This window comes from Oncorhynchus clarkii, chromosome 20, assembly GCF_045791955.1.
Source record: "Oncorhynchus clarkii lewisi isolate Uvic-CL-2024 chromosome 20, UVic_Ocla_1.0, whole genome shotgun sequence".
Lineage (NCBI taxonomy): Eukaryota > Metazoa > Chordata > Actinopteri > Salmoniformes > Salmonidae > Oncorhynchus > Oncorhynchus clarkii.
In genome coordinates, this window is record NC_092166.1 from 56213869 (window position 1) to 56230415 (window position 16547).

A 16547-nucleotide genomic window follows, 5' to 3' on the forward strand; every position below is an offset into this window, starting at 1 on the left:
TTTAAGGTCAACGACATCATGAACTTCACCCAGTACCAGGACATTTTGGCCAAACACCTGGTTGTCTCTGTCAGGAGGCTGAAACTTGACAGTAAGTGGATCTTCCAGTAAGACAATAACCCCACGCACACATCAAAATCTGCAAATAAATGTCCACAAAATCAACATCAGTCTCTGGACTTGAACCCCATTTTAAACCTGGGTTTTGAATTGAAGAAAGCAGTCCATAAGCATAGACAAAGGATGTCAAGGATCTGGAAAGATTCTTTATGGAGGAATTGTCTAAGATCACTCTCAATGTTTTCTCCAATCTCACAAAACATTTTAGAAAAAGGCTCAATGCCGTTATCCTCGCAAGATGAGGTTTTGAAAACAGGGTTGTCAATCAAACATACATTTTGCAAAAATAAATGATTACTCGTTTAACAAATTCTCTTTCTTTGAGCAATTGTATCAGTATAAAATAATATCATTTTCCAATTTCTTTTCCATAAAATATAGCTCAGTATTTGGATTATTTCTCACCTACTGTCTTTTTTGCTCATCTTTACCAAGGGTGCCAATAATTTTGGGCTTGACTGTATTTGTCTCAGAGAAATTGGCCTGTCCCTAGCACAGTGACATTGGTTCAAACATGCAAACTGATTCAATCACAATATTAATTGGCTCACATGCTGACCAGACCGGACACGTCGCGTGCACGAGCGTCGCAAAATAAATGTAGAAATCCATGTTATTCAATTATTGCACCCACACTGCTCACGTGCGCCAACGAGCGTCTGCTATGCCAAGGGCTAAAATAGAAGTCATTCCTATTTCTGATGCAGATCGCGCTGCAAGTCCTGCCTCTCCCATCTCCTCATTGGTTTATAGAAGCAGGTACCCACGTGCCATCTCCTCATTGGTTATACCCACGTGGGTGATTGAAAGACTAAATGTTTTGCCGGTCGGTTTATGCACGATAGCGCACGATAGCGCACGCACACAGCCAATTTGGGTTCCATGTTAGGGAGTTCACCGATTTCATTATGGACTTGATATTAAAGGACTTGTTAAAGCAGGATGGTGCCGACAGAGATGGTCGCCTTTCTTCGATTCCTTTGGAAACTGTGCAGTATTTAGTTTTTTTCTGTATTATTTCTTACATTGTTAGCTCAGAAAATCTTAAGTGTTATTACATACAGCCAGGAAGAACTATTGGATATAAAAACGACGTCAACTTACCAACATTATGACCAGGCACACGACTTTCTCGAAGCGAATCCTTTGTTCGGACCACCACCCAGGACAGTGGATCTAATCCCAGAAGCCGACCCAAAAAATGACTTGTGTCATGCATAAAGTAGATATCCTAGATGACTTGCCAAAACTATAGTTTGTTAACAAGAAATTGGTGGGGTGGTTGAAAAACTAGTTTCAATGACTCCAACCTAAGTGTATGTAAACTTCCGACTTCAACTGTAGATATTATTATTCTTCCCTTTAGATGTGTGTATTAGGTAGTTGGGGAATTGTTAGATTACTTTTTATATATTACTGCACTGTCGGAACTAGATGCACAAGCATTTCACTACACTCACATTAACATCTGCTAACCATGTGTATGTGACCAATCACATTTGATTTGACAGTTGGTCTTGTCATGACACTGAGACCTCACTCTAGGAATTGAAACAATATTATCTCTCTCTTTCTGCCCCCCTCTCTCTCTCCTCACAGGGACATATCACAGGTCTCACAGGAACAATGGATTTCAAAGCGAATGGATCCAATTCCCATGTTCAGTTTGAAATTCTGGGCACCAGCTTCAGCGAGACGTTTGGAAAAGACGTGAAAAGGGTGAGAATGATGATTCCGCTACTGGTGTGCATTCCTCCTTTGGCTCAAGATGTCTTTAAGTCTGACAGATGTTTTTGAGTTTGTTCTCCTCTGCGCAGTTCTGAAGCTACGGACCTCTGTGGTACTACCCAGTGGTATTGCAGCACAGCAAGCCTCTACAAAGTAGTCAGTAAACCATTTCTTTAAAACAGAGGAGGTTATGGCCCATAAATTGCTGGCAGCGATTTCTGAGGTGTCTTGGTTTGGGTTTCTTAGCACACAGAAATTGGAGTGTGGAAACCCTGTGGAACATGGTGCAGTCCTTGAGGCAAAGCATACACAACAATCTGCCAGGATACTGTTGGTTGTCTCTTTAAATTGTACTGAGAAATGTAATATACTCTACAATATCTATTATTTTTACATTGATGGAAGAAAAAAAATAGGTTAACCGGCATGATCGAAATTCTCTATGTAGGTCTGTGTTCTATAATGCAAATTGTCATCATATTTGAGTAATAGTAAAGACACCTTAACAGAAAATGACTCAAGTAAAAGTGAAAGTCACCCAGTGTAACGATGTTTGCTGAGAGTCGGGAAGCAAGTTCAGGGAGTGAGTGTTTTAATAAATAAATACAACCTTATACAAAATAAGAAACACGAACGCACAGACATGATACAGGAACAGAAACAATAACGCCTGGGGAAGGAACCAAAGGGAGTGACATATATAGGGAAGGTAATCAGGGAAGTGATGGAGTCCGGGTGAGTCTGATGACGCGCAGGTGCGCGTAACGATGGCGACAGGTGGGCGCCATAACGAGCAGCCTGGTGACCTAGAGGCCGGAGAGGGAGCACACTTGACACCCAGCAAAATTCTACTTGAGTAAACGTCAATGTATTTGATTTGAAATACACTTAAGTATCAAAGTAAATGTAATTGCAAAATATACTTAAGAATCAAAAGTATAAAACATTTGAAATTGCTTATAGTAAGCAAACCAAAACGGCACAATTGTATTTTAGTTTTAAAATTGTGGATAGCCAGGGGCAAACTACAACACTTCGACATCATTTAAAAAATTAAAACATTTGTGTTTAAAGAGTCCACCAGATCAGATGCAGTAAGCATGACATGGGATGATCTGTTGATAAGTGTGAAAATGTGAAAAATGTTCTGTCCTGCTAAGCATTCAAAATGTAACGAGTACTTTTTGGTGTCAGGGAAAATATATGGAGTAAAAAGTACATTATTTTCCTTAGGAATGTATTGAAGTAAAAGTTTGTGAAAATATAAATAGTAAAGTACAGACACCCCAAAAAAGGTATTAAGTAGTACTTGAAAGTGTTTTTACTTAAGTACTTTACACCACTGATTGTCATATGCTAAGATGTGTTTTTCTTAACAAAAATAGAAATAACATAATGCATAACGTTATATGAGTATAGAAACATTAGGAACACCTTCCTAATATTGAATTGCACCCCCCTTTTTGCCCTCAGAACAGCTTCATTTCATTGTGGCATGGACTCTACAAGGTGTTGAAAGCATTCCACAGGGATGCTGGCCCATGTTGACTCCAATGCTTCCCACAGTTGTGTCAAGTTGGCTGGATGTCCTTTGGGTGGTGGACCATTCTTGATAAACATGGGAAACTGTTGAGTGTGAAAAACCCAGCAGTGTTGGAGATCTTGACACTCAGTATTAGTGTTCCTAAATTTTTGCACGCTCAGTGTATATACCCACAGGAAAATCTGTTTTTTTTGACTGCACTGGGACTTTAAGACATAAACACACCAATGTGTAGCCTCTCATATATTAACATACTACTATACTGCTGTGCCATTATTGCATTTCTATTGCACACATTATTTCAGCTAATGTAGTACCCTGCTTTTTTTCTGATCAAACGCCAGTCAGTACAGTGTCAATCATCCTGTAATGACAACTGTAGGACAAGCAGCAACAGGGTCACTGTCAACACAGCTCACACTGTATATGGCCGGAGAAACACATACTGTAGGCTGTCTCTCAAATAATACCCTATATTCCCCATATAGGGCATTATTTTCGACAAGGGTCCTATTCAGAACCCTCTGTGTGTCTAGTCAAAAGAAGTACACTCATTTGGGAATAGGGTATTAATTGAGACACAGACGCTGTCTGCTCCTCTGTCCCATTGGGGAGACTCCTCTGTGTCTCCTGACTAGAGTGTATTATGCGGTTACACTCTTATTCTGAGATGCCTTCACTGGCGCTTGCTCAGGAGAGGACAGCCATAACTAAAAGGAGGGATGCCTGTCAGATGTAAACGTCTCCATATGACCCCCCAAATAACAAGGCCATGCTCCATGACTGGGAGAAATGTCAGCCATTGCCCAACGGCGATTCGTCTTTGAATTGTTAGGGGGGAAGTGTTGAAGAGTACTGTGTCTAGCAAATAGCCTGGTTTCAAGTGCTTTTCTTCTTTATGTATTTGTTATTTTGTGGCATTTTATAGGTTTTTCGTATTGGTTGGTTTGTGTACCTTCCATCATGGAGAATAAGTCAAATAAATGACATGGAAGTGGAATGAGTCAGACCTGTGGTAATGAAGATTTAATCACCCGGCATTCCAACTTGAATTATGAACCCAGTGTATCACATTATGGCCATTAGGGTCCACGGGCCCAAAGCCATAAGCCACACACACACACACACACACACACACACACACACACACACACACACACACACACACACACACACACACACACACACACACACACACACACACCATTTTGCTGTGGCTCCCCTTCATCCCATGGACATGTATTACTTGTATTGAAAGGAAAAGACAGCTAATAGCACGTCAAGTGCACTCAGTCCTGTTGTTGTTCATTATTACTGGGCCGGTCTCCACCACTTTCCAACAAACTAGGCTATTACCCCCTGAGAAGAGATGAATATATTTAGCTAACTTAATCCTGCCTCTGGTATGGATTCTAATAGTCCTATGTCTGTTGTTTGACATCCGTCACGTAACCTTAGAAGTGTGGAGCTGTAAACACACAATGGTATAAACCCGTGACCAAGTGGTTACATATACTGAGAGGTTTTTAATGTTGTGTTACATGTTCCAAGCTGAAAATGTCTGTTTGGTTTCTTAATATTTTGCTCATCTTTGATTTTTCACTTTCTCTTTATCTAAATCTCCATCTCCATCTGTACCTGTCGGCGCCTCTACCAGGCTATTTTTCACAAAGCAAACGCTTCGCTCCGATGAAACGTCTCCATAGATTAGACCCAAATGGAGATTGAGATGTGAAGTCCCTATTTCTGTCTGTTGACTTCTCTCCCTTTTAACCACAACAGGGTTGACATTTCTCGCTTTGCTACCAGTTTCTTATTTCGACTGTTCTATTTCTGACCTACCCTTCTATTTCTCACCTACAGTTTTATTTTATATCCTATTTTACCCTGCAGTATAACGTTTCAGGCTTTGAGCTCGGCACTATTGTCGTTGAGTGTAAATAAACACCCAAAACCTCTGTATTTGCTTAATACGAACCATTATTCAAATATATGATACGTCATGATGCATGTTGTTTACACCAATATGTATTCACACATACACATACACTGAGTGTACAAGTCATTAGGAAAACCTTCCTGATATTGAGTTGCACCCCCTTTTGCACCTCAGAACAGCCTCAACTCATCGGGTCGTGGGCTAAAAGGTGTAGAAATCGTTTCACAGGGATGCTGGCTCCAATGCATCCCACAGTTGTGTCAAGTTGGCTCGATGTCCTTTGGGTGCTGGACCATAACTTGATACACACGGGAAACTGTTGCGCAGTTCATGACACACTCAAACTAGTGTGCCTGGCACCTACTGCCATGCCCCATTCGAAGGCACTTAAGTTGTTCTGCCAATTCACCCTCTGAATTGTCTCAAGGCTTAAAAATCATTATTTAACCTGTCTCCTCCCTTTCAACTACACTGATTGAAGTGGATTTAACAAGCGACGTCAATAAGGGATCCTAGCTTTCACCCTGGATTCTCCTGGTCAGTCTATGTCATGGAAAGGTGTTCCTAATGATTTGTACATGTGTTTGCTTACTAATCCCCAGCATTAAGCCCCAAGTGTTAAAGTTCAAGCTCACCACAGTTGAGTGGAGGAAGGAAGGTAGGTGAAAGCCCCTGTAAGTGTTAACCGTGAATTAGAAGACTTAGAACAGAGGATGCGTCATGATGCACATTGTTTACAACAGTACATGTTTACACATACGGCATCTGCTTCCCCAGGCTTAGTAATCCCCAGTACTTGGCCCAAGCTTGGCAAGACCTTACTAAAAATGGAAACGTCACTCCAACATTCTCTCCTTACCGTCATTAACCTCTCGGGATTGTGACTAGGCCGTCAGGGCAGTAGACGAAGAGGGGTTAATGAGCTGACCACTAATAATTAGCCTAAGTTATCTTCTTTTAAAGTCATGACACTAACTACCAACGCATTCTCTATTCCCTGCAATAATGCTTATCCCTTTATTACAGTCGGATTAAAAAAAAACCTGAGCCATATATTCAGAAGAATAACGATGATTCAGCACGAGGATTAGCACAACTGCAATGAAAAACCAAGCGCATAGAGGGTAGGAAACTAGAAGCGGAAAAAAAGACAGAGAATCAGATCACTCTTCAATTCTATTTAGCAGTCAATGGGTGTTTCTCAATATGCATACTATCGTGCTCCATACTCTCTTGCTCCAAGTGCATTCTCCGAGGACGTCCTCTTGAGTACGTTGTTGTGAGGAGGAGAGTGTGGCGAACGCATGAAACCTTTCATTTGAGAAACACTCGCACTCTCCCTACTGTTTTACCTCACGCTGCATCTCCCCATTCACTGAACCTTATTCCAGCCTGGACAGTGGTGACAATAGAGACAAAATAAGGTATACACAAAGCAAGCGTTTAATTGCACAATTATCAGCTCTATATTATCACGTTTCAGGAGAAGACCCAGATGCAGACAGTGTCGAAGTAACACAAGTTTATTACTAGAACAGGGGGCAGGCAAAACGACAGGTCAAGGGCAGGCAGAGGTCAGTAATTAGAGTCCATCAGGTTCAGAACGGCAGGCAGTCTCGGGGTCAGGGCAGGCAGAGGTCAATAATCCAGGGTGGTGTGACAAGGTACAGAATGGCAGGCAGGCTCAGGGTCAGGGCAGGCAGAATGGTCAAAACCGGGGAAATTAGAAAACAGGAACTAGAAAAATACATGAGCAAGGAGAAAACGCTGGTAGGCTTGACAAACTCAACGAACTGGCAACAGACAGAGAACACAGAGAACAAATACACCGGGGATAATGGGGAAGATTGGTGACACCTGGAGGGGGGGGGTGAAGACAAGCACAAAGACAGGTGAAACAGATCAGGGTGTGACAGATATGTGTGAATTGTGATCTAGCTAGCCAGCTATACTTTGATTTGGACTGACACACCGACCCTCCCGTGCTCCAATTTGCATGCTCCGAGCACAGTAGACAATTTTTATCTGTTGAAAAATTAAGCCGTGATGTCACTGGTAGGCTAACAGCGTGAGTCAAGTATTGCGTGTATCATTCACATCACGCAGTTACGTGCTTTGAAGCGACTAGGCTAGCAGGTACAATGCAGTGTGGTGTACTTGAGCTGTGTGGAGCAGATAGGTCGGTGTTGCCTTTTGTCTGCATTGTGGCGAGTCCCTACTGGGAGAGATAGTACAACACAACATGGCTCAGTCACAGAGCAAGAGTGGATCCCACCGGTGGTTCTAGGCCTGTCGATTAGATCTCAACCAGGACAGAGAGGTGTAATCTCTGTTGGTTTGACACAGCGATAACGTTTTTGATTGGGGTTAAAGGAGAGGGGGAGAAAGTGATGGGAGGCACAAGTGTGTCAGACGGTCTCTGTACATAGGTGTCTTCATGGTCTTTCAATGGAGAAACAGAGATAGGGATCCATCAGTGGGCTATTTCAAATATTAAAAGGGCTTATCGCCTTGTAGCACAGCTTTGATAAGATTTACAGGGATCCTGCTGGCTCTGAAGCCTGATAGGCTTGTTACAGTGGTAGCTCTGCCCACCGACAACCAAAACATACAGGTTGATGTGCATCTCTTTCCTGGAGCAGAGCTGAATTACACAGACAGTCATTTGGAACATAATGGGATTTGACTGAATAGAAGTCATTCTGAAATGAGTGCATTTCAAAGGAGAAAAGCAGGGCTTTCGTGACCATTTAAATCTCTAACAAAAAACAATTTGCTGTTCAGAAATCCTCAGTAATATATGCAAAATAATGACATGGGGATATTGTTGATTTTGCTTTTCACTTGTTAGTCCCTAATAATATTTTGTGATTTCTTGATGAGTTGAGATAGGTCTGCAAAGTTTTGAAAATAAACGAGAGCCCAATAATTTCTTTAAATTCACTGTAATAGAAGTGATATTGAATATCTCTGATACATTTGAATCTGCAATAACTCGTGCTGCGGTAATTAGAGAAAAATAAACAGCGCATCTAAGCCACATCTATTGACGGTGGCGGTATTGTTATTTTTACTCCCCCGCCTGCATTTAAATGAACAAAGCACCACCAGCGTTCTAATCATTAATACACTTAGTTGGCAATGCTTTTCTGTGAACTGTCTCCAGAGATGTAACTTCCTGGGGGAGATTCAAAGATCAGAGACAGCATAATAATGAAATACACAGGAGTGGATTCAACACGAATACACCATTTCATCAACAGTATATTCTTTGTCTTCTCAGAGTGGTTTCTGTATGCTTTCCAAAGAAGTGGAGAGTAGAGTTGATATTCCATTTAAGCCTATACTTTCTATAGCTAGAAATGAAGGTGCCCTGCCTGACTACACTGCTAGAGAAGGCTGGGGGTTCATAAACATTGATGGAAGAGAACATCAATTAAATGGTTGTGCTTTTCTCTTTCTGCCTAGACTCAGAGCGTGACTGAGTCGAGCCACATTGGACCTGATGATGCAAACTTAAGCAGCGCTGCCACATGGCTAAAGGGAAGCATTTAATCATTCACTACCGGTTCGTTTCTTGTAAACAAACACAGTATGACCAACACTTACGTAGCCTGTCTATTTCCATGAACTATTAACTCAAAATCGAGTGATTTTCTGTCTTCTAACAATCCAAATATATTCCTAACTCCCCTTTTGGTTTTATGAAATTGTTATACACATTCATCCAGACGATCTTCTCTGTCATAGCAGTAATCCATCAAAGCCTCAATGTAATTTTGATCATCCGGGAAGAGTTGGCCAGCGGGCGTGTGATACATTGACGTGGGGTTCAGCTATCCTGACAGATAGTCACACCAGTATCCTCTCAGCCTCGAGCAGTTTTTAGATCATTTCTGTGAAAGGACATGTATTAAAGGACGGGCACAGCAGGTGTGAAGTGGAGGCAAGCGGGGCATTTAGCTCCGTCGCCCACTCAAAGCAGCGTCACAGATGACTGAGAGGCCTGACATTTTTACAAAGGGAAGAAGGATGGAAGCGCATGCTTGGCGATGCATAGACCCACCATTGAGCTGTCCACCTTGAGAGCAGGATGCGCTTCCATCCCTCAGAGCCTAGTTCCTATCGAGGTTTCTTCCTAGGTTCCTGCCTTTCTAGGGAGTTTTTCCTAGCCACATTATAAGTAATTTATGACAACTTCTGATTTAAAAAGGGCTTTAGAAATACATTTGATTGATTGATTGTCTGGGCTGTATGTCTGACCTGTCTGCTGATCAGAAAGGGTTCCCTGTGGACTAGGGTAGCAGTCTAATGGCGTCAGCATGCTTCAGTTCAGTAAATGACAACAAAGACTTTATTGAAGAATCCCTACTTTTACCAATCACCAACGAAGGGGCGTAGACTTCGGCTCCGAACTTCGGTTTGTCTCCAGAAAAAAAACGTGTGCGCTCGAACAACCCTGATCGAAGTCCAAAACAAAGAAACGCATCACAATGTCGTCATAATACATGCACGAACTCTACCGAACTGTTTCGGATTGGAAGCATGCGGACGCCTTAAGCCACTGCCTCCAGATCACATATCAGCATGCGTTCCAATCCAGCACATTGTTAATTTAGCACACTCTCCTTTATATTTCCTCTCGACCTCTGTCCTATCCAATCAAACAAAAAAATATGTGAGTATATGTGAGTAGTGGGACTTCCCCATTCCTTTAAAAGGAAAATGAAAAAGAAAACAGAGTGCTCCCATACAATAGGAGGATATGGGACTTCCTGTAGAACAGGAAAGAGTACTATCATGGCCGTACTGAGAGTCAGTGGCGTCAAGTACAATGCTAGGGGCTAATGGTGACCATTGCCCACTAAGCATTTGGCACTGGAAAAGCTAGCGGAACTGACTTTCCTCTTAAAACATAAGGGTACATTATGAAATGATTTTCTGTCCTTTGCACATGTCTGAGATTCTACATTATGTGCACAGAGTTCATCATGATTTCTGTTCAAACAGCTGTTAGAGACCCTAGAGTTTGACACGACATCACAGTTGAGTTACCTTCCGAGTCAGAAACCATGGTCCGTTCATGTGCAGGATTGAAATGTACCCGGGTCGATATAGATTATGAAGTTCAACATGGCGGATCACAATGAAAGCCATATATGAAACTCCATTGAAAAGTGACCCATGCGATCTGATTGGATGATTTATGCTGTTTCCTCACTACCGTTATTATGAGGCCTTCATTGTGGTTGAGGCCTGACTTTGAGGCTGGGGTTGTAATAGATATTGACTTTATGCTGTGAGACTGTCATTCATGGGTTTAAAGCAGTAGGCTACAGAGCCACTGATTTCTCTATGATTTTCGATAGGTGTTTTGCTATTTCTGTTTACTGAGATCCATGTATTTGTTCTTCAAGAAAACTCGCTTCCTTTGATGAATACGTTGCAGTTTGTAATGTGACTGCAGGGCATACAGTGCCAATAACACATTTGTAAAGTGAATCACTCAAAATGTGATACACTTTAAAAAGGCAGCTAATTTAGTGTATCATTTTTCCCTGTGCCTCTGGCTTGGAAAGTAATTGTTTCAATTAATTAAAGAAAGAAATGAATCATAATCATAATCACAGAGGTACAGTAGTAGGTTATAGTTTCATTAGTTGACATAGTAGTTTCGACATCTTAAGGTTTTAACAATTCCATGGTGTTTGGTACTGCTGCAGGCCCTAATGTACATAAATCCCTAATGACTTAGAGATCACAAAGAGGACGGCTGAGAATATCTGCATCGGAATAATGGTCTTCTCTCTGAGCTCAGGCTGCTCATAGGGAAGCAATGTTTTCCAAGTTAGCCTTTCTTTATATGCCTGTGGGGCTACAGTAGCTCAGGCACATTCATCCTGCTGAAAAGGTGTACATTAGTATATGAAGAAAGCATAGAATCCTTTACATTTAAGATGGTTACCATGGTGAGGTTTTCACTAACTGGTGAAATTGATGGTAATGTACACTCACCTGCCAGTTTATTAGGTACACCCATCTAGTACCAGGTCGGACCCCTCTTCAGCTCCAGAACAGCCTGAATTCTTCCCATCCGTGACAAGGATCAACGAGTTGTGCGTTCCCAGATGTCGTTCTGCTTGTGGCCTGCCTGTTACCTTGCACAATTCTTGGCATTCTCCTTCGACCTCTCTTATCAACGAGCTGTTTTCGCCCAAAGGACTACCGCTGACTGGATGTTTTTTGTTTGTCGCACTATTTTAGGTAAACCCTAGACACAGTCATACGTGAAAAGCCCAGGAGGGCAGCCGTTTCTGAGGTACTGGATCCGTTGCGCCTGGCACCGATGAGCATACCACGCTCAAAGTTGCTAAGGTCACTCGTTTTGCCCATTCTAACTGAATGCCTCGATGCCTGTCTGCTTGCTTTATTTAAGAAGCCACGGCCACATGACTCACTATATGTAGGAGCGATACATTTTTGTGAACGGGGTGGTGTACCTAATAAACTGTATATATTGTGCTGTAATATACACTTAGTGTACAAAACATTAAGAACACCTTCCTAATATTGAGTTGCCACCTCTTTTGGCCTCAGAAAAGACTCAATTTGTCGGGGCATGGACTCTACAATGTGTCGAAAGTGTTCCACAGAAATACTGGCCAATGTTGACTCCAGTGCAGCCCACAGTTGTGTCAAGTTGGCTGGATGTCCTTTGGGTGGTGGAGAATGCTTAATACACACGGGGAAAAACCCAGCAGTGTTGCAGTTCTTGACTCAAACCTGTGTTCCTGGCAGCTACTACCGTAACCTCTTCAAAATGCACTTAAATATTTTGCCTTGCCCATTCACCATCTGAATGGCATACCACAACAATCCAGGTCTCAGTTGTTTCAAGGCTTAAAAATCCCCCCCATCATCTACACTGATTGAAGTGGATTAAAGTGACATTGACAAGGGATCATAGCTTTCACCTGGATTCCTCTGGTCAGCCTATGTCATTGATGTCAATGTGTTGTACACTGGGTGTAGTTCAGTAAACATCTGTAGAGTGACTGCATGCGTAGGGCTTATAACTGAGTGTATGTGTGTTTGTATCGCCCTATGCTTGTTTATGTTTGTGTACTGCATGCCTCTATGCTTGGAAGTGCTGTAAAATAACAATTATCCTACGTGGTCCGTTTAATAGCGTAATAATGACGTTAGGCTGAAGATTAAATTGGAAATGAACTGTTATTAAATCTGAGGGTTAATCTTCGAAATCTGGTCATGTGTAAGCATTCTTTCAAACGAAAGTGAACCGTTTTATTGGGCTGGATTGTGTTTATTGATTTTTGAATGTGTGTCACATCATTGTGTGAAATTGTTCATAAAATGATATGAGTTTAATCAGCTGTTATTGCTGTGGCGATGGGTCACACACGCATTCACCCATGCGCATACAAACAGACACACGCACGCACACACGCACGCACGCACGCACAACCCGTGAATGGACCTCTTTATACTGTAGGTAACCCATGAAAAGATCTGGTATCCATGACACACATACACTGAATGTACAAAACTTTTAGAACTCTACTCTTTCTATGACATAGACTGACCAGGCAAATCCAGGTGAAAGCTATGATCCCTTATTGATGTCACTTGTTAATCCACTTCAATCCGTGTAGATGAAGGGGAAGAGACAGGTTAAAGAATGATTTTTAAGCCTTGAGACAATTGAGAGATGGATTGTGCACGTGTGCCGTTCAGAGGGTGGATTGGCAAGTCAAAAAGTTTAAGTGTCTTTGAACGGTGTATGGTAGTAGGTGCCAACTCAATATCAGGAAGATGTTCCTAACGTTTGGTATACGCAGCGTATGGAGGTGGTCTGTACAGTTTCAACTGACCGAACGGTTTGACCAGTGAGCCCAATCCTCTCTGTTTGTGTTTGATTTCAGCCAGAGGACTTGTCCACCTGGCCATGCTGTCAGAAACACAAATGTCATATCAAGTAATCAATGAAGCAGCCTTGACGGTGGACTGCGATAGGCCACCTGAGCAAAGCAGATTTCTCACCAGGATCAAACATGGTTGCAGTACACACACACACACACACACACACACACACACACACACACACACACACACACACACACTCTAGCGTAGATCAAGAGAGGGAAATATATTTAGTTGATTTTTTTCTTCTTTAACTATAACTCTGTGCATTAGCATGGCTCTACCTCAGTCAGCTGTTACCAAGGTAACCGTCCCCCCCCCCCCCCCCCCCCCTTCTATCTATCTATCACTCACTGGCCACCTCCAAAAAACACGTAAATGGATTAAATTAGTAGTCGACGATGCCCTTTTCATATTACGAAATTAATTACTGGGGAATCTTTAAGGGGCTTTAATATCAGCTTTTCTTTGGTTGGCATATCAAAAGGTGTCTGGTGGAGATGGATTTTGGTGGGTAATTCTGTGTGATTGACAGCCTGAAAGATAGAACTAGGTCATGGAGAGATTGCTCTCTTTTCTGGGAAAAACATAATTGAACACTTGTTATCGACACACATTTATGAAAGTCTCAATCTCTCTGTCTCTCTCTTCTCTCTCTTAGCTGGCTACGTGGGACTCAGTCCATGGTCTGAATGGGAGCCTGAAGGAGAGTCGCATTGAGAACGGCATGCAAGGAGTGACGGTCAAAGTAGTAACACTACTGGTAAGGAACAACTTGTGACTGTGTTGTGCTGTGAATTGCAAACATGATCAATGGGGTTCCGCATGTGTAGAACACTGCTGCCGAAAACATAAGTATTTGATTCAGCACATTCACCTGAATTCATGTAACCTTTTTGGTGTGATATTGTGTTTGATTTGGTATAGGAGGATCCCTTCGTCATGGTGGCTGAGAACATCCTTGGTCAGCCCAAGCGGTACAAAGGCTTCTCCATCGACGTGCTCGACGCCTTGGCCAAGATCCTGGGCTTCAAGTACGAGATCTACCAGGTGGCCGACAGCAAGTACGGCTCGCAGCTGCCTAATGGCTCCTGGAATGGAATGATCGGGGAGCTTATAAACAAAGTAAGGCTTTCTATTTGGCCCGTGTAACCTTCCAACCTGCCACGTTACCCCAAGGAAAAGAATGCCATTGGAGACCATTAACCAACACAGTTTCAACATGGTTTCAGTCCCAACTCGTCCCTGACTGACCGGGGGATGTTTGCTATCATTCTTCTCTGTCTGTCCCCGTAGAGAGCTGACCTGGCCGTGTCAGCCATTACCATCACTCCAGAGCGGGAGAGTGCGGTGGACTTCAGTAAGCGCTACATGGACTACTCTGTGGGGATCCTGCTGAGGAAACCAGAGGAGAAGATCAACATCTTCTCACTGTTCGCTCCGTTTGACCTGGCCGTGTGGGGGTGTATCGCTGCAGCCATCCCCGTGGTGGGAGTTCTCATCTTCCTGCTAAGCAAGATGCAGTCACTGAGAACCCAGAATCCTCCAGTGCCACACCAGCAGCCCGGCACACAGGCGTCCAACTCCCTGTACAGTGCTATCTGGATAGTCTATGGAGCCTTTGTACAGCAAGGTAGGACTAACAACTCTCCTACATACTCATTTAGCTTTTATCTAAGGCAACATAGGCCATTTTATAGTAGAAAACAAATAATGTAATTTGTACGCATCAAATATTTAATGGGAAACATAAATGTTCATGTGCCTGTACTGTATGTGTTATTCGTGGGAAACATTTAAAAATGCATGATTCATAAAAAAATATTCTGTGACTTTATGAACTATTTATGATAAGATGCTTTTACTTTCTAATGCACGGATCAACATCAAGCCGATTTAGGTAATGAAAGTGATCCTATGCGTTACAATTCCATCCATAAAGTTGCATATGCCATGAAAAAGTCCACACAGCTGTTTCTGAGCTTATGTTGCTGCCTCATACATGTCACACACATTTGTACAGTAGAGTTCTCATTGGACCTGAAAATTTGAGCTCGGTCCAACTCAAGCCCGGTGAGCTGAAGCCAGGAACCCAGGCCCGGTACATCATCACAGAAATTAAATGAGCCCGAACACCAAAAAAATAGAGATTTCTAGAAAACAGTATATTGATTTAAACTGGTGTTGAGAGTAATGCGGCGGAGGTGGGCGGCATCGGAGTGAGGAGACGAGGAGACGAGGAGAAAGCCCTTGGGCCTAGAAAAAGCGCAGAGTGGAAAACTCTTAGTTATGATTGGCTGAATTACGAACATATTGGTATGAAGTAAACTTATGCAATTGAAGGCATGTTTCAAATTCTTGCTTTCACTGAAACTCCCAAAGTCAATTGTAATACTAATTTAAAGCAGGTCATGTGTGGTCACCTAGATGATCATTTCAGCACCGTTTTGATTGGGACAGCACTGCCGCGCTGCTTCAAGACGGGGACTTGTCTTGATAAATCAATCAATGTCCGATTTTTTTCACAGAATTTCCGTTTGGATATTTGTTAAGAATTAGGTTGGGAAATGTCAGCTAAGTTGAGGTGAGTGCTCATGATCATCTTTATTCTACTTTGCTCATATATTAGCTGATCAGAACATAATGCTATCATGTTATGTAGTTTAACAAGTGGATTTTGCTCTTCAGTCGCGTAGTAGGCTGTCCAACTCTCAACCGAAAGCCTGTGACTCGTCTGATAATCAATCAATGTGATTTTGCTTTACTGAATCTCCGTCTGTATATTTGGTTTGTTGATTTTTCGGGTGTGCAAGTGAAGGTGGTAGCTGATTTACTTGTTTGCTCATCTATCACTGATCAGATCACCGATCACTGGTGAAATAATGTAGAGGAAATCAAGTGTATTATTTTGCTATTGACTCCTGTATTAGCCTTCATTTATCCACCGTCGAGCTGTACGAGCGTGTCCTGTTTTATTTGTCTTAACGTAACTTAGCCTACTTCAATATAATCAATCAATCATTACATCATGACACAGCACACGAGTCATTCAGAACTTTAAATACAATCAAGTCATTTTTTTTATTTTGAAATGAAATAACAAAGAAGCCTTGAGAAATTAAACAGTAAATCAATAACTACATTTTCTGCCAAACATCCATTTGAATAAATTACTCAAAAGCCCTGTGTTTTGAATGAATGTTTGATTAGCAAAACAGTTGGATCAGTTAAGGGTCTACTTTCGATAGTTTACAAGGGTGTACATAGGGTGTATTT

At 42.2% G+C, this 16547-nt stretch overlaps 1 protein-coding gene across 1 annotated transcript in view; it reads left to right on the forward strand.

Annotated features, from left to right (window-relative positions):
* The window catches only part of LOC139377498 (glutamate receptor ionotropic, delta-1-like), a 417048-nt gene that overhangs the window by 352882 nt on the left and 47619 nt on the right, over nt 1–16547 (forward strand). Inside the window, exons 8-11 of the mRNA XM_071120533.1 lie at nt 1720–1839; nt 13933–14034; nt 14199–14396; nt 14568–14904. Coding sequence (XP_070976634.1) covers nt 1720–1839; nt 13933–14034; nt 14199–14396; nt 14568–14904 — 757 coding nt within the window. The remainder of the gene's footprint in view (nt 1–1719; nt 1840–13932; nt 14035–14198; nt 14397–14567; nt 14905–16547) is intronic.